Source organism: Chelonoidis abingdonii, chromosome 4 (genome assembly GCF_003597395.2).
Source record: "Chelonoidis abingdonii isolate Lonesome George chromosome 4, CheloAbing_2.0, whole genome shotgun sequence".
NCBI classification, from domain to species: domain Eukaryota; kingdom Metazoa; phylum Chordata; order Testudines; family Testudinidae; genus Chelonoidis; species Chelonoidis abingdonii.
This window is the reverse complement of record NC_133772.1, coordinates 58,897,419-58,924,495: the sequence shown is the minus strand read 5'-3', so window position 1 is coordinate 58,924,495 and position 27,077 is coordinate 58,897,419. Positions and strand designations below refer to the sequence as shown.

At 40.7% G+C, this 27,077-nt stretch overlaps 1 protein-coding gene across 5 annotated transcripts in view; it reads right to left on the bottom strand.

The window, feature by feature from the left end:
* WT1 (WT1 transcription factor) overlaps positions 1–27,077 on the bottom strand; it is a 52,105-nt gene that overhangs the window by 12,302 nt on the left and 12,726 nt on the right. For 4 of the 5 annotated variants that reach the window (XM_032799563.2, XM_032799564.2, XM_075064596.1 and 1 more), the window contains exons 4-6: positions 21,882–21,959; positions 10,678–10,780; positions 9,098–9,248 (exon numbers count right to left, since the gene is read on the bottom strand). In XM_032799563.2, the coding sequence (XP_032655454.1) occupies positions 9,098–9,248; positions 10,678–10,780; positions 21,882–21,959 (332 nt within the window). The remainder of the gene's footprint in view (positions 1–9,097; positions 9,249–10,677; positions 10,781–21,881; positions 21,960–27,077) is intronic. The other variant, XM_032799565.2, reaches the window with a different exon arrangement.

The following is a 27,077-nucleotide window of genomic DNA, read 5'->3' as shown; positions in this document are numbered from 1 at the left end:
TTAAATCGGTTTAATGCTGCTAAAATCGGTTTAAACACGTAGTGTAGACCAGGCCTCAGAGACAGCAAGTTTTACAGAGAAAGAATCTGAGGCAGGTCTATTCACAGTTCTGTGCAAATCTAATTAAATGAGCTTTTATACTGATTTCATTAAAGTGGTGCAACCCGCTTGTGTGGATGCAATTCAATGTCAATGCAAAAGTGTTTATACCATTATAATGTGTTTCAGTAAACTTTTTTTTATATATTTTTCTTTTGCAGGTAAGCTTTAAAGATAACGTTTATGTGGGGTTTTTTTGTTTTTTTTTGCACAAGAAGCCAGATTGACGCGGGGGGATGGCTTTGTAACTGTTGGTGATAAAAGAAAAACCATCTATGCTGCACATTGTCCCGTGAGAATGAATCTTACAAGATCTGCCTTCAAGGAATATTAATAGGCAAAAGACAGTCTAGGGCATTGGCCTGGGACTCAGACATGAGCGGGTTTGATTCCCCGCTCAACCACAGACCTCATGTGTGAGCTTAAACAAGTCACATAATCTTACCTTTAGTTCCCCATTTGTAGGACAGGGATAATATTTCTCTACCTCTCAATGATCTTTGAAGAGAAAATCCATTAATGATTGAAAGGTGCCTAGATACTGTGGTGAGGAAGGTCATATAAGTAACTAGATAAAGGAAGGAGACACAGAAGGGATGTCAAGACGACACACTCCATTCTGAGTTGGTTTTGGTGGCAAGGTATAATCAATAAGATAGAGTCGTCGTGAAATACATCACCTATACTTATCTAGTACTATAAAATTTAAGGTGTAGCAAACCCATGTGTGACACCATGGCACCCCAGTATTCACCACTGTCATGTAATTAGGATATGTTTTGTACAAAGTATGCCTTATGTGGTATCATTCTAAAAGTCTTGATGTGCTAGACAGTAATATCTCGTTGGATTGTATGAGCTATCGTCATATGTGAAGTTATGAAGTTTGGCTATGTATGTGTTACAGAAACATGTTATGAGGTTGAAAACACCCACAAGCAGCCTTTCAGGTATAACAGTAAAAAGGCCAAACAATGTTAATGGCTTCTTGAGGAAATTCACACAAGCGCAAAGATTACTGCAAGAACTGTGTACCAAGGAAACCTCTCAGAGACAGCACGACACAATGGGAACTGTTTGACCCAGGCTACAGCAAAAGAGCTTTCCAGCAAGTGGGAAGAAGATATAAAGAGGGAGAGTGACATCATGATGGGCCCTCACTCTCCCTACAACAACGCACCTGGAAATGCCTGAGGGGCAAGTACTGGACTGTGGGAAGTGATGATCCCAGGCTAGAGGGAGTTTTAGCTTTTGTATGAAAACCTAGGAAAGCCAAGGCAACTTGTGCCTTAAGAATCTGGCAGCCTGTTTATCACTCACAGTCAGAATTTGCTAATTTGTATCTTATGTGTCTAGTATGTTAAGCTCAGTTTGAGGTTTTGTTTATTTATTAAGGTAATCTGCTTTCATCTGTTTGCTATCACTTATAATCACTTAAAATCCATCTTTTGTAGTTAATAAACTTGTTTTTGTTTTGTCTAAATAGTGGTTTTCAAACTTTTTTTCTGGCGACACCATTGAAGAAAATTGTTGATCCTCGTGACCCAATGGAGCTAGGGATGAGGGGTTTAGGGTACGGGAGGGGCTCAGGGCTGGGGCAGAGGGTTAGGGTATCGGAGGGGGTCAGGGATCTGGGCTGGGGGGTGCAGACTCTGGAGTGATAGTGGGGATGAGGGGTTTGGGGTGCAGGAAGGGTTCCGGATTGCGGGGGTGGGGCTCAGGGTTGGGTCAGGGGACTGGGGCACGGGCTTAGGAGGGGTGCTAAGGCAGGCTTCCTGCCTCTCCTGGCACCACAGACCGTGCTGCGCCCCAGAAGTGGCCAGCAGCAGGTCTGGCTCCTAGGCAGAGGTGCGCAAGAGGCTCTCACCCGCAGGCACAGCCCCCACCCCCAGATCCCATTGGCTGGCAGAGCCAGTGCTCAGGGTGGGCACAGCACACAGAGCTCTGTGGCCCCTCCACCTAGGAGCCAGTCCTGCTGCTGGCCACTTCTGGGGTGCAGCGTGGTGTCAGAACAGTTAGGGACTAGCCTGCCTTAGCCGGGCAGCACCGCCAATGGGACTTTTAATGGCTCAGTCAGCAGCGCTGACCAGAGCTGCTGCAACCCAGTGTCTTACATTCTGGGTTGCAACTCACAGTCTGAAAACCACTGGTCTAAAACCAGGGAGTGGAAATTATAACTTGGGGCAGAAAGTTATTGCACATCTCTCTCCACATTGAGGGAGGGGGCGAATTTTATGAGTTTACACTGTACAGTTCTCTGTGCAGCACAAGACAGTATAATTTGGGTTTACACCCGGGGAGGGGGGGGGGCTTTAACAACTAGGAGGTGCCTTAGCTGAGCCATCCCAGGCAGAGCTAATCTCAGCATCTGTGTGAAGCTGCAGCTGGGTGTGTCCCTATACTGTGTGTATGCTGGTGAAAAAGCAAGCTTGGAAACTTATCACAGCACTACTGTGTGAAAGAGAGCCCAGGCTGGTGGGTCAGGAGGGCTGAGTGGTATCTCAGTTACAAGTGGCACCCCAGTGGAAACCAGTCACACGATGGCTATACTCTTTCAAACACAACCTTGGACTTTCAACACCATAAACTGAACCCCTAACACTTGAACTAAAAGGATCAGCTCCATTAATTGCAGGCGCTCAGGAGTCACTGAGGGCAGCTACTAGACAAAATCACCACCACACACACTTACCCTCTATATTACAAATTCCTTAAAAAGCAAAATTCTTGACAATTACTGCTTTCTCTCTCTCTTTTTTTAAATGGACGGTAGTTTTTAGAGACAGAAGGTCCAAAAAAGGATTTTGGTAAGCTCAGAGAGCTGACAGGTAAGGTCCCATGGGAATCAAGACTGAGGGGAAAAACAACTGAGGAGAGTTGGCAGTTTTTCAAAGGGACACTATTAAGGGCCCAAAAGCAAGCTATTCCGATGGGTAGGAAAGATAGAAAATGTGGCAAAAGACCACCTTGGCTTAACCACGAGATCTTGCATGACCTACAAAATAAAAAGGAGTCATATAAAAAATGGAAACTAGGTCAGATTACAAAGGATGAATATAGGCAAATAACACAGGAATGCAGGGGCAAGATTAGAAAGGCAAAGGCACAAAATGAGCTCAAACTAGCTATGGGAATAAAGGGAAACAAGAAGACTTTTTATCAATACATTAGAAGCAAGAGGAAGACCAAGGACAGGGTAGGCCCACTGCTCAGTGAGGAGGGAGAAACAGTAACAGGAAACTTGGAAATGGCAGAGATGCTTAATGACTTCTTTGTTTCGGTCTTCACTGAGAAGTCTGAAGGAATGTCTAACATAGTGAATGCTTATGGGAAGGGGGTAGGTTTAGAAGATAAAATAAAAAAAGAGCAAGTTAAAAATCACTTAGAAAAGTTAGATGCCTGCAAGTCACCAGGGCCTGATGAGATGAATCCTAGAATACTCAAGGAGTTAATAGAGGAGGTATCTGAGCCTCTAGCTATTATCTTTGGAAAGTCATGGGAGACGGGAGAGATTCCAGAAGACTGGAAAAGGGCAAATATAGTGCCCATCTATAAAAAGGGAAATAAAAACAACCCAGGAAACTACAGACCAGTTAGTTTAACTTCTGTGCCAGGGAAGATAATGGAGCAAGTAATTAAAGAAATCATCTGCAAACACTTGGAAGGTGGTAAGGTGATAGGGAATAGCCAGCATGGATTTGTAAAGAACAAATCGTGTCAAACCAATCTGATAGCTTTCTTTGATAGGATAACGAGTCTTGTGGATAAGGGAGAAGCGGTGGATGTGGTATACCTAGACTTTAGTGAGGCATTTGATACGGTCTCGCATGATATCCTTATCGATAAACTAGGCAAATACAATTTAGATGGGGCTACTATAAGGTGGGTGCATAACTGGCTGGATAACCGTACTCAGAGAGTAGTTATTAATGGCTCCCAATCCTGCTGGAAAGGTATAACAAGTGGGGTTCCGCAGGGGTCTGTTTTGGGACCGGCTCTGTTCAATATCTTCATCAACGACTTAGATGTTGGCATAGAAAGTACGCTTATTAAGTTTGCGGACGATACCAAACTGGGAGGGATTGCAACTGCTTTGGAGGACAGGGTCAAAATTCAAAATGATCTGGACAAATTGGAGAAATGGTCTGAGGTAAACCGGATGAAGTTCAATAAAGACAAATGCAAAGTGCTCCACTTAGGAAGGAACAATCAGTTTCACACATACAGAATGGGAAGAGACTGTCTAGGAAGGAGTATGGCAGAAAGAGATCTAGGGGTCATAGTGGACCACAAGCTAAATATGAGTCAACAGTGTGATACTGTTGCAAAAAAAGCAAACGTGATTCTGGGATGCATTAACAGGTGTGTTGTAAACAAGACACGAGAAGTCATTCTTCCGCTCTACTCTGCGCTGGTTAGGCCTCAACTGGAGTATTGTGTCCAGTTCTGGGCACCGCATTTCAAGAAAGATGTGGAGAAATTGGAGAGGGTCCAGAGAAGAGCAACAAGAATGATTAAAGGTCTTGAGAACATGACCTATGAAGGAAGGCTGAAAGAATTGGGTTTATTTAGTTTGGAAAAGAGAAGACTGAGAGGGGACATGATAGCAGTTTTCAGGTATCTAAAAGGGTGTCATCAGGAGGAGGGAGAAAACTTGTTCACCTTAGCCTCTAATGATAGAACAAGAAGCAATGGGCTTAAACTGCAGCAAGGGAGATTTAGGTTGGACATTAGGAAAAAGTTCCTAACTGTCAGGGTAGTTAAACACTGGAATAAATTGCCTAGGGAGGTTGTGGAATCTCCATCTCTGGAGATATTTAAGAGTAGGTTAGATAAATGTCTGTCAGAGATGGTCTAGACAGTATTTGGTCCTGCCATGAGGGCAGGGGACCGGACTCAATGACCTCTCGAGGTCCCTTCCAGTCCTAGAGTCTATGAATCTATGAAAAGCTATTTTCTGTATAAGATGACCAGTTTCTACTCAAAGTGAATTCATAACTTTACCAGGAATTGGAATATCACCAGACAAAATCTGGAAAGAATGATGATGTTTCTGCCATAGATCAAGTTCGTGAAGGGGTGTGTGTGTGTGTGTGTGTGTGTGTGTGTGTGTGTGTGTGTGTGTGTGTGTGTGTGTGTGTGTGTATAATATTTTATACACACACACACACACACACACACACACACACACACGTATTTATGTATAATCAGTTTCACAAAGCAATCTCTGAAATCTACTCACCACATTATTTGCATTATTGTTTACAATTTATATTTATTTTTGCATTTCTTTAGGAGCTCAATCTACTACAGTGGAATATTCCAGATAACAAGTGCACTTTTATGGTTATATGTTTTTCAGTAATGGCATTGTTAACAGTGGATAAGCAATCTTCGAGGTTACAAAATGTCAATGTATTTTCTACAATATCTTTGTTGAAACATTAGTAAAAACTGATTAAAGATTCCAATATTTTGTTTCAGAGCTTTGCTTGATTTTGCAATATAGCAGATGGTAACATTCTGAAAGAAAAGGACATAAGTAGAGGAACTAATGAGTCAGTCATACAAATATCTAGTAGGTGACAGGAAGAAATACATCAAGGGCCAAAATTATTTTGTATCAGCACTAACAGATAGTTTAAGTTTACATATTAATATTTCATCCTGTTTCAAATCAATTGTCCATTATTGCAAAACCTGATCTATTACTATATTAAGAAAGGTGGAAGGGCTTCTAACTGCATGTGTGTATTCTAATACCCCATTACACCAGGAATAGTACAATTGTATATTGGTTACAGAAAGACAGGCCTGATACAGCCAAAAGTAACCTCTATAGTAACTGGCCCCTGGAGGCTCTCCAAGACTTGTAGAACTGACGGACCCCAGTCATTGGCAGGCAGGGTCAAACCTGGGGCCTCTGGAGCTTAATGCATGAGCCTCTACTGCATGAGCTAAAAGCCACGTGGCCTTTAGCTAAGGCTGTAGAACAGACTCCTTAATCTCTCTCTAGTCTCGGTGCCACTAGATGGAACAGAGCACTACACCCAGGAGGTATGTGGGTTACACAGCCAGAAGTAGCCTCTATAGTAGCTGGCCCCTGGAAGCTCTCCAGCTTTCCTGCAACTATCCATAGTACTGTCTACACAAAGGTGTAGGTGTTACTGGAAGAAGAAGAGGAATATCCCTCTTTTTGTGAGTGCAGAACACCATGCTAGACATTCTACTACTATTCCCTTTCTAGTTGTCTGACTCCACTCAGTCTAACTGGCATATTTAGCACGGAACCCTAAGTTTACAATGCTCAGGTGTTGCTCAGCTGCCTGTTTAGTCTCAGATTAAGAAACAGTTTAAAGCGCTGTGGCTTTACTTTACCAGGTGGTCCCTAACTGGCAGCTCCATTATATTCAGACTGGCCTGATGATGGTCCCTTATAGATTTCTCTAAGACAATGCCTTGCACCTAAAAAAAGCAAGTGGGGTGTTGAAGGCAAAGAGTAGTAAAGAAGCTATCACTCAGTAAGTACCGCCACCAGGAAAAGAGACACTCCACAGCAATGATTCCAGAAGGATAACTCCTCCATTAAAGGTAGATTGGTTTCCAAAGTTTTCCACAAAATGGCTGCACAACCTCCATGCTGGGAAACAGGGGAAAGACAAAGACACAAAGAGACTAGAAATGGGCCTCTCCACAAAGTTCACATCTGAATATTAGATACCACTGAATATGGACCTGTTCACATCTGGTGGAGGGGGGGATGGACCTGCCCTTTTATAAAGCTAAGAGACATTTGCAAAATTCAAAACTATATCTAGATTTGAATTTAAAATATCTCAAAGTTCAGGGATGTACAGATTTAGGGCCACATCTGAAAGAGAGAGATCATTCTGAAGGAAAAGCCCCTCTGGGTTTGTGAAGCATGGAATGCAATGAAGCATTTATTGTGAGCATTTATCTCCTCTCTCTGGCACCTCTACAACTCAGTCTGGAGGAATAAGGGTATTTATGCCCTTCAAAGGCAGTTGGATAACTCCCTCTGGAGAGGATAGCCAGCTACAGTCCGAGCATCTACAGCTTCCTGGAACGTTTTTGTCTCCAAATATTATATCGTAGGCACTAAATAGCATGTGGTATAATGCAATACATCTCTTGCAGTTAAAGAAAAAAACAGATTCAGGAGTAACCTTTGTGAGGCATCCAGAAATAATATGGTATAAACCAAGCATCTATGTATAATAAAAGAAGAGTTGAATAATTAACAATTTTCAAATTATGGAAAATCAAGATCTGGAGCAAATAAGTTTAGCGATGAAGGAAATAAGAGTGATTGTGAAGACAACTCAAAACTGTTTAGACAATTTCAAGCAAAATACTGGCATAAGCAGCTGTTTGAGGCTCCCAAGTGCCTACAAAATTGTATTTTAAAACTGTTTATGGAGACCAGAGAACTGTTTGTGTACAGCTTGAGCTGTGAAGCCTAAATTGCAGTTGCAATCTAAAGTATCTTGAATTTGTAGTCTGAGCAACACTGAAGATGTCCAGCTGAGTATTCCATGTGTTGTGCAGTCCTGTGCATTATTAAATTAAAAATGCATTGCACTGATTATCCTTAACATCTTTACAATTGCTGTGCACAATTAACATTACCATAGTATTCAAAGTATTCCACAGGCCTGGGGTTTGCAATCTCTCTTTTATAGTATGAGCCACATTTTAACAGAGATAGTGTATGATAGACCATGTGACTGTTTACAATGGACCACCTCTCAACAGTCTAGTTCATCCCTATGATAATGACAGCAATTGCTGATGTGGCAGAGCAGTAACAGGAAAATTTGTATCTTTTAGCACAGTTGTGATCCTAAGAGCATCCCAACACAAAAGGACAAGAGGCTCAGAGATAGCTCTTAATAAGTTTCAGATGGCCTGACCATTCCAGGGTACCTCAACTCACTAAGGTCATAACTTATAACTAAAAGGTGTCATGTAAGGTGTCAGTAGGAAGCTAATAACATACTGATCATTAATATGATTATGTAATGTATGTACAGAGGACAAATTCAAAGTTAAAAACTTATTGGAAATTATGTTATCAAAGTGTGTCTGCCAGGCAGTGCTGAAGTTACCCTACCCTAGACAAAGGAATGTGATTCTGCCACCTTGAAGATATTTCCAAAGTACATTAAGAGACAATTGAAATGCAATCTATATAGAAACTAAACAGACCCATCAAGCCAGCAAGGGGAAGTATTAACTACTGAACATCACAGCAGGGGGAGGAAATTGCAGGAAACAGATTAATTTACATTTTAGCAAATACCAGTGGGGAAAGAAACCAACATGGAATTTCCTTCACCACTCAACTCCATGGCTCCTTCCTCACAACTTGAATGAACTTCACTTTGGGGGGAAACCTTCAGAAGAATCTATTTGAAAGGTTCACTGGACTATATAAGAGAGGGACAAAGAACCCCAAGTGATCTTTCACCAAGGAACTAAGCACCTTGGACTCTATCAAAAATCCTGATCAGATGGGTAGTCAGCCATCTTGCTGGAAGGTAGAAGGGTAAGGAAACTACCTTGGACAAGAACTGTAGCTTGTTGTGTTAAGAATTAGCCTCTAGAAAGCATATTTCACTTTTATTTGCTTTTAGCCATTTCTAACTCTATCCTTTATACTAGAACTCACTTAATATCCTAGCTCCTTTTGTGAATAAACTTCTTTTACTTGTAATCTAAACCAGTCCAGTGCTGTGTTGGATTTAAAGTGAATGTTAACTAGAGTTAATGTGGCAAGTTACTGAGTATGATATCTTTAAAGGAACAGACAAACCTTAATATTTCTCTGAACGGTCCAGGGGAGGACACAGACACGCAATCATCATCATTCAGCTCTCCTCTGTACATGGAGCTATGGGTTGTCTCTTCTGCCCGATCTTGATTTTAAAACCACTCCCTTTCTATGGCATCTTGCTTAAACAATGCAGGCACTTACCGGTGTGCTTTCTGCTGTGCATCTGTAAATGGGACAGCTTAAAGTATCGTTTGTTACAACCAGGGTACGCACACATGAAGGGACGTTTTTCATTCGTCTCACTAGCTGATCGGACAATAGTTGGAGCGACTCCTGGCACTCGCCGAACATCCTACAATGGCAGAAACAGCAGTGTGCATAGCTAATGTGAGCACATATAGTCATAAACCTGCTCCCATGTAATCAGTAGAAACCCTCAAATAAACTTCAACATGAATATGATCCTCGGATGTACCTACCATACTATAAATGACCATTTTTGTAGTCTATTATAACTTATAACAGTGTTCCTTCACCTTTTCCATGTACAGCATTACAAATATGTGAAAGTAAATGCTACATGCTAAATTTCCTCTAATATTTATATCTTACAATAAATGGGCCAAATTCCATACTAATTACCAACAGCATAAACGTGGAGTAACTCCCTTTAACATCAATGGACTAGCTTCAGAATTACAACAGTGTAACAGAGATCAGGACCTGATGCAGAGTAATGTTTTTATAGCTTAATTTCTAGCTTGTAAAATTAAGTAAGGTCCAAGGAAGTCAATGTAAGAAAAAATGTTACTATTAGATACTGCTGTAGATTGCAACCTTGACTATACAATGGTAGTGCCACAGTGTTCCAACCAAGATAGACTTTCTTCTGGGATAATTGAGTGTTAACTTCTCAGTTCTGTTCACTGCATGTAAAGTTTAATCATTTAACTTTTGTCTAAGAGTTAAGGTCACTAAGTGATGAATTTTTAAACTATAAAAAAGGACCAAGTACTATTAATATAATCTAAAGATCATCCTATTGAGATACATGAACAACACTGAAGCAGTGCAGAAAAGACAGAATACATTTTAAATTTCTTTAAAAGCTTTGTGACCTGTCTATTCAGTTTACAGAATGTATGCATTTATTGTGCCTTATGTCAAGGCACCTCAAGCGTAATACACAGCATGGGATCCATTAATATTAATTCTATAACCAGTTAGAAATGGATGGGAATCAACCCTCCTGGATTTTATGGCCCTTTCAAGTGTTTAACTGGTGATTTAGCCATTAGAGATGTGATCACTTAGTGTACTTCTGTCTTCAGGGAATGGCATTCAAATTGTTACAATTTCACAAATCCACACATTCAGAACTTCATCTGACACCTCATTTTTGCTCAACCTTATATACAATCCCAGGACTAATCTACTATAACTACAGAAAAATTTATGTGGCCAAAGTTACTAAATACCTAACTTTCAAGTTAGATGAGAGGCCTCTAATATTTGGCCATCCTAAAGTTAGTGAATAATGCAGCTCCAAAAATATGTTTTAGAAGGAAAAATACATGATTTTTTCATACTCCAACATGGTGATCTTATTTTGTTCTTCAGTGAAATTGGAAGTCAACTTATCTCAGGGATTTTTTAATGACACAGGGAGACCTAAAGTTAGCAACGGAATTATGAATACCAATCAAATAATCAATAAGTAACAGAAACCCTATAAAAACAGAAATAATTCTTTCCTGTGTAGAATGTTCTAATATACTTACTTGTATTCCTCTAAAGACTCCATGGGTGTGTATTCTATATTGGGCCCCACAGCTGTATAACATAGGACCAGTGTGGTTGTCACTCTCATATCCTGTTGCATGGCTGCAGATAAGAGGGGAACAATGCACACAGTTAAATAATATTTTAGTACATAGCTCTAAGCAAGAGGATTTGTTTCTTAATATGGTGATAAATTGTTTAGGCTTTGATTTTATAGTCAGGAGATCCATCGTCAAGTGAAAATTACTGGAGAAAGTTCTCTCTTTCATTGCATGGGTCAGATCATGATTATCACTTTTCCAGCACAATTCATTGACTCAATAATATTGTTGCATTTATTATTGCCCAATAAATACTGTCCAGAAAAAAAGGAGTGTTGTCATGGTTTAAAATGTGATGCATTACCACAAAGATGTTAAGAAAAAAAAAAAGACACAGAGGAACATAAACTTATGTGCATATGTTAAAGTTATTTATCAGCTAAATGCTGAGCTGGATATTGCTAATATCTTTGGAATGAACAAAATGCCTCAAGTTTCACATTAAGTACAGTGGATTTTGTCAGCACCTCATGACTCAGATATTACCAGATAGTACTGAGAAAGTGATGACATTTATAAGAATAGCAGTCGTGTACTCATAAGTACAGATTACATATCAGCGTCCTAACTATTTAACCCACATATCAGCTTGCAAGATGCACTGTAGTTTAACTCTTTGTAAAAATCAACCTATGCTAAACACAAAGGGGATGATCTTCAGTTGATGTAAATTATCAAGATTCCCCAGGCAGCAGGAACATTTAAAACAATTTTTTCCCCACAATTTTGACGTATCCTGCAAAATGTTATGTTTTGGTGTGTAGAAAGGTAGGAACACTAATGGATTTTTCCACTTTAATAACTGTGAGATGTTCAAGTGACACATGTACACTGCAATTTTTAGTTCTGAATTAAAGGTCATTTGTTTTAATAAATTAAGAGCTGTAGGTGTTTAAATTTCAGTATCATGAACATTCAAAAACTCCAGGAGTAGAGTCAATGGGGTCTCAATGGGGGGACAAGGCAGATGGATGAAAAGTGGGATTCTGAAGCAAAGCCTAGAATAACCAGGTCTATGGCCATCACGATTAGAGGCCGCTGAGGCTCCAGACCTCTGACTGAAAAGAAAGCAGGGCCCACTGAAAGAAAGCAGTCTATGAAGGTCCAGTCTTTCAAATGATTTACAACAACAAACAATGGAATTGCAGGCTGGAAAGAGTCTGAAAGTTTCATGAATTTGACCAAAGGGGAGAGAAACCTTTTGTGACTATGTAATATTTGTAAAATGTGTGTGTTGCATTCTTCTTTAGCAAGTCCACAGCGAGACTAGCAGTCTGCTTCTGATGCCTAACAGAGGTGTTCCTTTGCCTCACGTGGTACAGTTCTGTGGGTTCAAACACTGCTAGTGGCTCCCTCTTCTACTAATTACACTAACCCCAAAGGAAAGCTTCCAGCACACGTGCAAAACCTCTGCTGTGGAGATTGCCATCATCTATATGTTTACCTTCATATTCTGGAGACTTCTCTCTCCAAAATTCATCATGGGGTATCCCAAGAACAGCCTTTTTATCCAACTCTTCAGGATGGCACTGCATGACAGCTACCTGCCTAGAAGCCACAACTAGCTTGAAAGAAAGATAGATTTTTAGTTCAATTGTTTTTTTCAGAGCCAAATCTACAAAGCTCTGCCATCACATCCTTGGCTGGGAAAGTCAGTGGATCAAAGTGACACAGCAAGCATGTGTTCCATTTCTTCACAAATTCTACAACCACTGTGATTTTCCTGGTTAGGAAGGGCTAGTTTTTTTCAAGAACAACTAACTCTGGCAGAAGCAAAGAGTCAAAGACTAGGCCTCATAGGAAAGTAGATGCTTTTTTAAAGTTCACAATGAAACAGGCTAAAAGAGGGTTGCAAGGTGAATAAAATATTTTAATAGTGGCATTACCATTAGTTATAGGGAGAGGACAATGCTGGCACCTGTTCAGGGCAGAAATCCTCTTTTATCTATGTATCAATGCCTATCACAATGGGACCCCAATCCCAATTAAGGCCTTAAGTGCTACCAGAATACAAACAATAAATAATCATTTTCTCAGCTACAGCATCCACCAATATCAGAGAGCCACAAACAACCCCATCAAATGTTGAATTTTCCTCTCAATTCAAAGGACAGCAGCAATTAAATCTGCTATTTGTGTAAAAGCCTGTCAAAGGGAAGGAGCATCTACCACATGGCAACATCTGTTTTAATCACAGAGGGGAAGGAAGTTAGCATATTATAGTAAGGGAGAGGCATCTGTGCAATTCACAGCAGAAACAGTTGCTGATCTGTAGTGCCATAGGAAAGCAAGGGTAAATGTAAACTTTATCATTAGTCGTCACCTGTCTGAGTAGCCTAGTTTAGCTTTATAATCCTTCACCTATTAGATCCACACCCCTGATGGCAGCCTAGGAAGTTCAAGAGACAAGACAGTTTGTAGGAAGATGCCCTAAACATATGGTAAACTTTACCCTGGAAGAAACCTCCGAAAGGTACAACGAATTACAGCAGAAATTGTGTATCAGAGTGGTAGCCATGTTAGTCTGTATCCACAGAAACTACAAGGAGTCCGGTGGCACCTTAAAGACTAACAGATTTATTTGGGCATAAGCTTTTGTGAGTAAAAACCTCACTTCTTCAGATGCATAGAGTAGAAATCATGCTATAAAACACAGACTAACTTGCACTTTACCCTGTCTGAAATACAGGAGACTTGCAAGGTTTTCATTTGTAGGTGCCAAGGATTTTCTGAAGGACTATTCAGTTCTGTAATGGAAAGTAGTCAGCAGAACCCACTTATCCTAGGAATTAGAAACGGAAGGAAGATATATGAGATCCCCTGGAATGCTCTTCATGGTATTTTCTCCAGTCTACTTTTAAAATATCTTCATGGATGGGGCTTCTACCAAATCGCTCTGTATTCCCCAAGCTTAAATTTCACTGACAGGAAGTTTCCCCCAACATTCCTCACATTTTTTTATTTCATCCCATTACTCCTGGTCATAAGCCCTCTTTGCGTTGGTGAGCAGAACTGTAGTGAAAGGCTTGATCACATTAGAAATTGTTTTCAAAGCCACCTGACCACTCACATATTAACTAGTTAGCAAACTACCCATTTAACAGTTCCCCTGAAAAGGAATCTTAGTAAGAAACAACCATTGTTCCAGTTCCTTAAAACCCACCAGCATTGTCAGGGACTTATCATATATGGCCCTGTTATACTAACTTTGTTCATGCTGAGTAGGAAGGCACAACTCAATAATGAGTAAGGGTAGAGTAATCTGACCCTAAACAATTGTAATATACTCACATTGGGGGCACTTACTGGAAGTCAATGGGACTGTTGGTACAGCAATGTAAGAATTTCACAAATTGGGCCTGTAGCTGCTGCTTTGAATTGAAATCTCACTCTGCATTGATAGTCAATGACACACAGCTTGTGAAATAGACTGGATTTCTCATGTCTCTCCCTCTCGCTATCTCCCTTTTGTTAAGAGCAAACATGATGTATGACAAGCTATGTGAATTTTGTGATACACCTGTAGTTTATTTAGCATACACACTGGAATGCGAAAGACTCAATGGAAGAACTAGGATAAGTCTGGCAGCTCCTCTACAGCTTCAGACTTTCCAAAAATTACAGAATCACAACCAGTGGTTTTATTTTACACAGGAGATAGCAACCAGAGGAAAGTCCAACCTCTCTGAGCAATACAAGTCATCAGTGAGTTCATGCATGCAATACACTAAACTAATTACAAATACACATCTTTCAGCTGGAGATCTTTTTTTTAAAAAAAAAAAAAAAGAAGAAAGTGGGAAATTCTTTGACTTTAAGCTCTTTGGAGTAGGGTCTATATTTACCTGGGTGAGCAGGCAGTGCCTAGTACATTGTGACCACTAATGGCAAGTAAAAATATTAATACATAAATAAAATAAAATAAATAAATGTGTCCTGCTTGTTTACCAAGGGATCAATTGTCCTACATCTCTACAAATACATTGTAATCTATATAATTTTGAACCTTTGCATCTGAGCTAAATAAGAACAAACAAAACTTATGGTTGAAAATAAAGAAGTTGCAACTGAAGCCAACGTGTTAATTGTATAGCGGAAATTTGGAATCATCAAGAAGTCCAAGCAGAAAAAAATGGGAGAAAAAACTGTTTCCTCTGTTTAATGTTTAAAAAGTCATATTTATGACTGATAGGGGAAAAATGCTGAAAAGGAGTCAAGGCTAAGCAAAGCCAGATGCAATTAAACCTGTTGTCAGGACAGTACTATTTTATTGATGCAGGCAAAACCCTACAAAAGTTCTTGATTGAGTAAAAACTGCAAGACTTGGCCCTTAAGGGTCCCGATTCTGCCTTCATTGGTGAATACAGAATTCCCTTGGATTTCAGTGGAAGTTGCACAGATCTATCCAAAGGCAGAACTGGACTGTAAATATTTAGAGTTCATCAAGTTGGTTGCTGAGATGACCCCATATATATATATTGTCCTTTGGTTCTAGGCAGCCAGCTGCAGACCTGGAAAAAATGCATAAAATGTAGCTCCACATTTCTGCAAAACAAAGATTGATACTTATGCAACATAAAACGCTAAGCAAGCGCTATATACTGTAGAGCATTTAGAAACATTTGTCTTTAGCATTAGGCCAGAAAATCCTTAATACTTGGAGAGTAGCTCTTTTAAAATGATTAATCTCGACGCTGTACAGATTGTACAGAGATTAATAAAAATGAAGGTTTTACAGATGAGAATGTGTGATGAAAAACAGGGCAGCTTTAGAGAGTTGTACCAATCTAAGACGTTATAAAAAAAATCTCATAAAAGATTACTTTCTAATCTGAATATATAAAAAAATCCCACAACCTGCAATTTTTCTCTCACACCAACTTTACTCTGTTACACTAGAACTGTCTTATTAGTTTACAACTAGCCTCAACTTAAATCTGGAGAGTCAAGCTTGATTTTTTATTATTATTATTTCGTAAGACTAAAAAAGGAACGTTATAGGGCATATTGAGAAGAGTGAGCAAATATCAGCTTGAAATATGAATGCACATTGACTCATAAAATGGAAGAATTAAAAAATTCAGAAGAAAAGATTACAAAGGCACCACATTAAGATGCAATTGACTAGTGTTTCAAGGCAGGAACTGGAATATTTGGGTGTAGAAACAGAGCCAAAAATGAGGCAGAGCAAGGATGCAGGCAGTTTGTGCGATAACAGCACAGAAGAGAAATAAAGCTAATTTCCTTTAATAAAATATTTACCACACAATATTATGGGAAATATATGCCACCACTGAGGCAATAAAGAGAAGCCTGATTAATGATATAGATGATGTTTTCTCCTGTTATTGGTGGTAATGCTATTAGGCAGGAGGGAAGCATAAAGTTGCTGCTTTATCTGCATTCTCCAAGGCAACTGACCATCAGAGAAATGATTTCACTGATTAGGGCCCAGTTTGGAATCATTATGGAGAAAGAAAAGTTGGCTGTTGAGATTAAGGCACTGGACTTGTATTCAGAGACCTGGCCTCAATTCATAGCTCTGCTTGTGTACTTCTTTGGGCAGCTCACAATCTTTCTCAGTGAAATCCTTGTCCCACTGAAGTCAATGGGAATTTTGCCATTGACTTTAGTGGAACTAGGATATCGCCTTCCATGCCTCAATTCCCTATCTGTAAAATGGGGAGAGTACTTCCCTTCCTCACAGTGGAGAGGATAAATTCATGATTAGGCATTCTGATGTGAGAGAAAAGGGGAAAATATTTAACACCATGAAAAACATATCATTGCGTGCCTCCATTCACGCTGGCTGCAGATTTGAGCCCAGTGAGGGACGATTTAGATTCCCAGAACTTACTAACGGGGTTTAACAAGAGAACCTTCATCATAGCCTTATAAATCTATTATAGAAAGCCTAAACCTTAAGGGCCTTGCATTAGAATGCAATTGTAACCGTGCTTTGCAAAAGACCTCTCCATTGCTCTTTCCAGTGAGACGAAGCAAATGGCAATACGCACTAGTGTGCGTAGGAGCCCAGCCCACTGATTACATAGCTCAAGAATAAAGAAAAAAAGGCACTGAGCCAAACTCTGCCAGTTTACATGTGTGACCTCAGTGGGACTGTACATGTTAACTTCAATTTCCAGATAGCATTGCTCTTCTTTCTTCAATTCTCTATCTGCTCTGTGACAGAGCTCCTCGTTTGGTAGCTTATTTAGCTAGTCACAGGTTAAGGTCCCAAAGCAGGGTTTAGGCTTCTATCCAATATTGACAGGTCTATGCAATACCAGTGGGATGCTGCACTATAGTCTTTTTTCAGATCATGGCCCCAGTTCTTCGGCCCACCTGAGCAGCGCTTCTGAGACTGCCAGGGACTAGATCAGAGAGCTGAATAGGTAGCTTGTCAATATTTCTCTTTAGTCTCATTATTCAGTGTGTGGCCATATTACTTATCAGACGCTATCCAAAACCTGTACTGAATAAAGAAATATTTATTTCCTCATGGGCCTTCCAAGGTTCTCATCACCATAGTATGGAGGATTTAACATTCCCTAATGAAAGTATCTTCACATTATCCCCTATGAGGCCATATTATTTTCTCTATTTTACAGCTGTGAAACAAAGGCTCGGAGATCAAGACCAAATTTATCAAGTGTCCACTAATTTTGAGTGTCCATCTTCAGATGTATAAAAGGCCTGATTTTTTCAGAGTAATTAGCATCTTTATAGCACTTTATATTTTCAAAGCATGGTGTCCATTGACTTCAGTTGCAGCTGTGAGCTCTCAGCACTAATACAAATCAGGCGCCAGTTGTCTCCTTGCACACCAGAAAATGAGGAACACAGTTAGTGAACACTTGTGAAAAATTCGAACAGACAGAATCCTGTTCTTCTGAGTGACATTTGACTGCCTTAGCCATGAGACCATCCTTTCTCCTCCTGCTATCCTGTGCTTCATTCACTCCACACCTTCCACTGTTTGCAACAAATCGGGGAGGGGTGGGCAAAACGGTTCTACAGACAACAGTCTCATTCACTATACAAACCAGATCCATTTCCTGATTCCAGTCTATCCTGTGCACTAAGCAAGACAGGAGTCCTGGGTATAAAATAGCATGTATCGCATAATCAAAGACTATATCATAATGCCTATGCCCAAGGGGGCTGAGTAAGGTTACTAAACGGAAAGTGCCAGGCAACTTTAACTATAGGTGTCACTGCCAACCCTGTCTAGACTATATGGTAGTAGTTTCATTTTAGTACATTAAACTTAAATTGAATATAAACAAAGGAAAAAAGGCTACTGAATTAAGTTCATATAAAATGATAGGGTTTAGAGAGTGATATGTTACATCACTAACATATAATTTTAGATTTCCCAATTGTTGCAGACTTGCAGTAATATTTCTTTATAATACACTACATAAAAGAAAGTTCAGCTGAGTCATAAGGAAGTGGTGGGGGGAAGAGGGGAATATCGATATAAGGATTGTCATCTTTGGAGAGAAATTAAGCTCTCTGTTTCAACATAAAGATGCCAATATTCATAAAATACAACTTCAAGATTGAGAAAAGTATCTGAAACAGTAAACGTCTGGGAATCACTTATGAACAGTTCATATATTTTAAAGATGTAAATCTTAGGAAGAGTACCTTATGCTCACGGCAACTGAGTTTGGAGGTACTGTGTTTTGTAACTCTCAGCCAGAGAAGACAGATAACTATTCTGGCTCATATTACCAGTGATGAGGCCATGTCTAGCACTGATTTTCCACAGATTCTACAATCTTGGCCTATACCAAAACTTTCAGCTTTGTTTTACCATAGATCATTCATCTTGATTTCTTCTTTTTTCCTTTCAAGAATTCTAGGTCACAAACTTTATACTGCTAACAGTCTGCACTTTTGGACAAGTAAAACCATTTATTTTGTTCAGTACTCCTTTAATATTTCTATTGTGTCCCTTTTTTTTTTCCACTCAGTTCCCCAAAGAATAACCTCTTCCTTGTTTTAATAACTTGGACCTCGGTCAAGGTTGATGTGTTTCTCCTTTTTGCAGGATATTTTCTTCAGAAGAGACAAAACAGTGTCTAATATTGCAATGAAGGGTTTTGTGGTTTTTTTAAAGGGGTGCAGCTTAAAGAGGAAATTACAAACAATTATGAAAAAAGTAGGAAATAGCCTCAGCAGCAGAGGTGGTCATCTTGATTTGTATACAATAGTTGGGTTTGAAGAGAAGGGACTCCCCTTTCTCTCCAGTAAGGGATTCCAGGTATATCACAGAAGACGACCACTTCAGACTCATGCTGCTTTGACTAGTTTGCTCTGACACACGTGGTTTACTACACTACTATCTAGTGCCTCTGGACTTCAGGTACCATTCATGAATGAGGGTTAGAAGCAGATCAGCAGTATTTCATACTATTGTGCTACACTGAAGCCAGCCTGCACAAATACCATACCAGATAGATCTGGATCAAGTCAGTTTCCTACATATTAGTTTGGGAATCTCCTTTTTTAAAAATATATCCATATATATTTACTCAGAAAAGGATAAAAAACATCTGTAGTTTATCTTACAAAGTCAGGCAAACATTGGTTTTGTTTGGGCAAGGATCAAAAGAAGGTGCTTGAGAACATGTTAACTAGCATGTTATTAAACTCTACTCTGGACCAGGCAAGTTATAGGTTAGCAGAAGCTAGCTACTTGAGTTGAAGTCTAGGCTCCCCACAAGCCTTAAACTGGACCAGGTAGCACTTACTAAAGTACAACTTGCCTTGTCCGCACTCGAGTTTTAGAATGGGTTAGTTACACTGTGCTACCAAAACATATTTTTAAAAATAAACCATGTTCGTATCCTAGTCCAGACAAACCCTCTGATGTGCTCTATTCATTTCCTCCCAGCACATCCTCTTCCACGATCCCAAAGTGCTGTCCCGTTTTGGAAGAGCTAGAGTGGTTAAATTTTACTGACAAACCCACAAGGGGATTTGGGAGACATCTTTGGAATCTCTCAATACAGTTACTGTCCTGCCTACAGGAAGGGAGGGATAGAAGCCCTGGCCCTGTAGGCACCACACCCTGTGTCTTTGCTATGCTACCAACATCTCTGATCTACAGCACCTCTGAGGCGGGCTTCCTGCTTGCAGAGTAACAGGAAACCCATATTGGACAAGCAGCAAACAGGCTAGAGTCCATTCCCTGCAAGGTGGGAGGGTGACAATGGTATGGAGGAAGGAAGCCAGAGAAGATGGAAAGGGCCAGGAAAGGCAGGGACAGAGGATGTGGGGCCTGGAGAAGGGAAAGATAATAAGAAGGAGGGAGAGAAGAGCTGGCATGAGGAGCAGAGTGAGGTTAGAACTAGAGAAAAAGGAGAAGGGAATGGCAGGAAGGAGACACAGGAGCTAGCAGCAGTAGTCTAAGACTGGAACTCTCTCATTTGTTCTTGCTCTCACTGTGTTGTAGGAGAGTGGAGATCACTTTACACCCTGCAATCCTAGGTAGGACAGTTTGAGGTTGATTATGGCAGGGGTGGTGAGAGCAGCCAGGGCCTGACCATCCCAGCATTGATACCCAGGCAGATGATCAGCCCCTGCACACTTTCCACACCCAAAATGCTGTTCTCCCAGCTTTTCATGGCTCTTTCCCCTTCTGCTTTTTTGCTCAGGCCACCTCTGCATTGTGTCTCACTCCCCAGGCCCTCTCTAACAGCTACCATTGTTATTTCACACACACAACACAAGTCACGCACTGCCTTTGGCTATGAGCTAGGCTCAGGAGCTCACTGGCAGGTGTTCCAGATTCCGAGCACGCATAAGTCTAGGGCTGAATCCAGCACAAGATCTATTAGGAAGCCACTGTTTACAACAAGGCTCGGCAACCTTTCAAAAGTGGTGTGCCGAGTCTTCATTTATTCACTCTAATTTAAGGTTTTGTGTGCCAGTAATATATTTTAACATTTTTAGAAGGTCTCTTTGTATACGTCTATAATATATAACTAAACTATTGTTGTATGTAAAGTAAATAAGGTTTTTTAAATGTTTAAGAAGCTTCATTTAAAATTAAATTAAAATGCAGAGCTCCCCAGACTGGTGGCCAGGACCCAGGCAGTGTGAGTGCCACTGAAAATCAGCTTGCGTGCCGCCTTCGGCACCCGTGCCATAGTTTGCCTACCCTGGTTTACAAGTTACAGAAAGCACGTTTCTGAATTGCACTCTGACCCAACAGTAGTTATGACGGGGTCAAGAAGACAACATCTCACTGCAAGGAAGTCTGAAATAATCAGACGACAGAATCTTCAAAAAAATAAAAAAAATTTTAAATTATATTAATGGAAGTTAACAGAATGGACAAGCTTCACACTTAACTTCACCATTCAATTGCAGAGGTTTTTCCACTGTTTCCAATCCTTCATTCACAGGCTTATTTTGTTAGTGCTTTGGGGTAGAGATCTACCTTGTCTTCACACTCATTCACGCAGTCTCTCCTATCACATACTGGTGCTGTATATATGGAATAATATGGCTGCTTAGAACTATCTATAATATAATTATACAGGTTTTCACATTCATGTTATCCCAACTTACATTCAAACATTACTAGTCTATTACTGGAAAACGCCTTGCTCACACAAATTGAAAGCTATTGCATTTGCTTGGCACCTGAATTGTGTAACCTACAACGAAGACAGTTTATTAGACAGTAAAATGGTTAAAAATCTACAACCAACATACTGTTCTCCAAGACATATTGGTTTAAGTCAAAAGACAAAACACAGACAAACAAAAAAAAACCAAACCAACAATTTAAGAAAATATTGCTAGTTCTTTCCCCATTGACTAACCTTAGACTAAAAAGTCTAAGAGAAAACTTGACCATAAAATTCTTATTAACTGAGAACTGACTAGTAGAATACAACTTTTAATAGTTCAATAGGGCTATTTTTTTAAACTCATATTAAATTACAGACAAATGAAGACCTATATTTGGACAGGTTAGCATTTTTCATGCCAGTAACCTTATTCCATTTATAAAATAAAAAATAAAATGACATTAACTACGCTAATGCAGAAGAAGATTACAAAATAATAAAACACCTTACCCCTTTAATGTAGATCCCAAGTTCATTTGATTCCATGTCATGCATTCAAGCTGTGAGGTCATTTGGTATAAATTGTCACTGTTATGAAAATATCTAGAATTAGAACTAAATTACTTGACCAAAATTCAAGTAATACTTAAAAAAGGAAGCAATAATTTTCATTTTTCTTTTTTTTAAAAAGTGTTTTTAAAATACATATAGCAGTACCAAATGAATTTATATTATTTCAACTCTTATCTGTTTGTGACATTAATTTTAAAAGAAACAGAAAGAATGATTATGTGGTAAAAGACAAGGTGTTCATTGTGATCTAACTTGTAAATTTTAAATGGCTCATAATTATACACAATAAGGCTCTTAAAGAAAAAAATATACTGCAATTAAATTAATGGAACTAATATACACAGATGTTTGAGTTAGCAATAAGATTTCTTATTTTTATAAAAAAGAAAGCAAGTGAATTAACTTTTCATAAAGCATGTAGCAGATCACAGGGTTAATGGACTGAAAGCTATCAGGACTGGTGACCAATATTACTACATATAGTGACTTGACAATTAAACTCACAACTGGAATACTAGTCTTTTTTGGTTTTATGTTTTTTTGTAAAATGTTATCTTAGAACAATGAACTCAGCAGACAGCAATATTCTCAGAAACTGGTTGTCAGTTGCCTACTTTCTATTTTTAAAGAAAAAACAATTTTTTTTTATTTGAGATCAACTGTAACCAAAAGAAATGGAGATTACAGATCTGCTGATATAATAATGCTCAACACTTATCACAGATAAGTTAAACATAAAAAAAAGTGAACAAGTATGTGCTTCGAGGAGAGGAAAAACTGCTGCGGACTTGCAGCACCAAAAGCAGTCCGTTTCCCTAGGGTTCTCTCAGTAAGTTAGCCGTAAGAGGAGGGTCTCGCTATACAGACAGGGCTGAGCAAGCTGGTTTCCATCTACACAGCATGTTCGCTCAACACTTCCCCATGGAAAACCGCCGTATGATCTTTCTGAATCTCGGTCCTGAAAATCGAGGTTCCCATTGCTACCCAACATTTCTCTGATCACCTGCAGTTACTGAAACAACGTTTTGAGTCTCTGTCTTTTCGAAACGATTTTCTGATTGATGTAGCAATTCTGGTTGAAATAGCAATTCACAATCAACATAAGACCCCTGGATGATTAATAATAGTTAAACTCACTAGACCTACGTAGTGATTGTAAATAACTTTGTTGAGAGAGTTTTTTTTTCATGGCAGGTAAAAGTGAGCTAGAAAAGTCAGATTCCAGTGGGAAGCTTTTGCATATAAAAACAAGTTAAATTACTTCAATCTTAAAGTATGTGTAATATCATTTGTCAGTATCGCGGGACACTATCATTCATTAGAATGTCTGAACTGCTATTATGCTACTACAATGTCCTGCATATCAGCTCAGAAATTGTTAGACTCTCCTGCAGTTTCCCCATTTGCAACAGCAGTTCGTGCTGGTCTGTGCCACTACGTTTTGCAATTCCACGAATTCTTCCTGTAATGCTGCTGTAATTAATTCCTCCAGGGCCCTGATTTTTATTAGAAGTGCCCGCACGATGCATTTACAGCAGGAGATTTCTCTTTAACTTTCTTTCCCTTGACAGTTCATTTATAAGAGCCTCCTCCACAATATTTTCCCCCTCCCTCCTTTGCTTTTTCATCAAGCAGTACACATTCATCTTGTCACTAAGTAGCAGCCACTGTATTCCATACTGGGTTTGGTGACAGTGCACAAAACAAATCGCTTAGGAACCAGGACAATGTTCAGAGACACGTTGAAGGTAGTCCTGGGCTCCATTTCAGTACAGTTGGAAGCTTGGCTGGCTCATGCACTCCATTCAATAGGATGTTTACAACTATGTGGCCCGGCTACAAAAAGCCTCCCCAGTGCAATCAAGGGAATTCTCCGCTTAAGGGATCCTGTGTTTACACTTGTCATCAGATAAACTCAAAGATGGTCTGTCCTTTGCAACAAGTACAGAGGCAAATTCTGCTGTCATGGAAACTCCCACGGGACTGTATCAAGCCCCTTAAAATGGTCATTCCAATGACGTTAGCCCGGACTCCCATTTACGCCGGTGTAATAGAGCAGAATTTGGCCCAGAGAAGCGGCTTGAGCGAAGACAGACCCACTAGTCACTTATGTATTTGCCGAGAAAAAAGAAGGACACAATAGTAACACGGGGCCATCCCAGAGGCCACCTACTAACAATCAAGGTATCGTGGGGGACAGTGGCTGGAGCTGCGGGCACTGGAGGGGAGCGATTTGTGAAAGTTAAAGTATTAAGCTCCAAGCAGAAGTTGCAGCCCGACCCTGCTCCCGCTGGAACCGGCAGCAAAGTAACCGCTGGTTACTTTCAAGGGGGCCCGGTGGAAGCGCTCACCTGGTCTGCGGAGAACATAGGGACAGGCAGGAGCAGCCCACCCACCCAGAAAACCCAAGAGTGACTAACCCAGCAGCCTGAGAGCATAGCCCTTCAAAGGCCCCCCGGCACTGGGACCTCCACTCCGGACCCCGCTCTCTGCCTTTGGCTGGAGCCCGGGATATCACGGTCCCGGCGGGGCCTGCTCTAGGTGATGATACCTGCGCCCTTCTCACGAGAACATCAGGGCTGCGGGTGGGGTGGCTTGAGCCAGGAACCCACTGGAAGGGGAAAAGGCCTCGGCATTTCTCCCGCTTCCCCTGCAGAGCCCAGCTGGGTGAGTGGCCCTCTCTGCGCTCTGGCTGAAGGCGCCTCAACGGTTATTTCGCCTTGGCTACACTTGTTAAGTATCAGAGGGGTAACGTCTGTTAGTCTATAAGGTGCCACAGGATTCTCTGCTGCTTTGGCTACACTTGAAATTTCAAAGCCCAGCTGCAGCAGCGCTTTGAAGTGCCTGTGTGGTTGCAGCATCAGGCTGGGAGAGAGCTCTCCCAGCGCTGCACGTACTCCACATCCTCTAGGGGTGTAGCTTGCAGCCCTGGGAGCCACCTTCCCAGCCCTGCAGCACTGTTTACACTGAGGCTTTACAGCGCTGTATCTTGCAGGGCTCAGGAGGGTGTTTTTTTCACGCCCAAGCCCAAAAGTTGCAGCGCTGTAAAGCGCCAGTGTAGCCATGGCCGCACGAATGCCTCCATAGCTAGAACTGCGTTTCCATTTCTACCGCAGCAGGGACTGCTGTTCGCCTGGGTCTCCCAACTGCCCAGCTCCGCAGAAAGGCCCCTGCCCACCCCAAAGGACAACGTCCGTATTAACCCAGCTGAAATCCCGTTCCCAGGGTCTAGCCCTGTAATGGGGGGTTAATACGCATGCAAAGGAGAAGCCATTTATACAGATGGCTCCCGATCTAAACACAGCTCTGTGTTTAAGTCGCCAGTATTTTATCACACCGGAAAAATAAGTGTTTAGCCCCATCGGCTCCTAAAAGCTTTGGAGACCACCATTGCCCCTCAGGGTTGCTTACTGACCTCAGCCATTCATACCGACAGTCCACAGAGAGTCGTAAGAGTCGGGTTTGTTTATCGCTTTAAATTCAGGCTCCTACGCGTTCTGGCTGAGGAAATCCCCCACGGGCCTTACCAGATACATACTGTACTCGTGAAACAGCTCCTGTTAAATACAATGCTAAACATAAAACGCCTGTGCATGAGGCAATATTGTGCTTGAACACACATATTTGGCTGGAAGATTTTAAAGAGTGACTAGGTATCTAGGGGTGTGTGTGTGGCGGATTGTATTGAATTTTCTCCTTGGTTTATTCCGAGCATCCTCGATTGCTCTCAAGTAAACGTGGCTCAATTGCTTTGACAAGCAAACACAATTTTGCTTCAGGTGGGGGGGGGGGGAAGTATTCATCGTCCCCATCTAAGATCAGACAGGACTGTAGACCCAGCGAATGATTCATAGGTAGTGGACATCAAGAGCCCAGTCCTGCTCCGATTGCAGCAGAGTTCTCTCAATGACTTCAATGGGATAATAAGGATGCAGCCGCCCCTTGCTAGAGCTACCGATCACATCACATCCTGGCTGGAAGAGTTTCTGAGTCTCAGCTCCAGTGGAAACACCTTCCCCTTCTATGCTGCAAATAGAACACAGAGGTGAAAGTTGCTGCTGCTGGGGAGAGACTCCAAATGCCAAAACACAGCGAGTTGGAATGTACTGCGAACTCCGGGCTCCACGATTGATCACCCACCCCAGGCTGGAAGCAAGCGGGAGGCAGACAATGGCATGCTTGACCAAGTTTGCCAAGTGCACCCTCGGGCTTCTACAAAAAGAGTTAAGTATGGTGTAGCCAATAGGGGAAGTATAACAAGGTATCCATACATCCATTTAAATCTAAAATGGGTTATTACTGCTAGTGCTACAGGATAGTCTCAGAGTCAGTAGTTATGTTCAAATCTTAGCTTTAAATACGATTTGAATGGTGAGAAGGAAAACTGGAGTCTCTGGGGATTTGCTGGCATTGATTCCCATTTGAATCACTAGTTCCCCCCAAATGAACACAGAAGACACTAAAAATAACTTATTTTCATTACAGAGATGTTTTTTAAAATGAAACGGGGGGGGAGCTTTTCTACAACGAGGATTAATGTAAGTTGGAGTGAAATAAAAGGAAGTCAACCTTGAGCAAAAGAGGAACTTTAAAGGAAACCAGTAGTAGATCATATAGAGTTTGTTTTGGCCTGCACCGCAGTATTACTGAGTTCTTGACCTCTGCACAGAAAGAGCTATAACTGAACTGAAACTCCTCCACTCTTAAAGTCTTTGCAAGTGTGACTCACAGTAAATTTTCAACATTAAACATGTTTACTATATTAAACAGCATGAGGTAGAAAAGTTCATATCACCATTTTAATGGAATCACAAATGCTGGCCTTTCAATGCATGCTTGCAATCCACATAGCTGTGCCATCAATAACGAGCCATCAACAACAGACACAGTATCTTTTGGCAGATGCGGTGCTTGTGTTATAAGAGAGAACAAGTAGTTGCCAAAACTGGAGATTTCAGAGATACTGTTGCTTCCATTATAAGAATTATGGGCTCTTGAATATTTATTTCAAGTCATCGCCTTTCTTACTGTCTCTTTTACCAGGGCAAAACAATGGAAAGGTCTTCAGTCTTAGACTTGCTTGCATATTTTTTCCTTACTTCCTTTCTTTATTATGGACAAATTGGTTGCTAC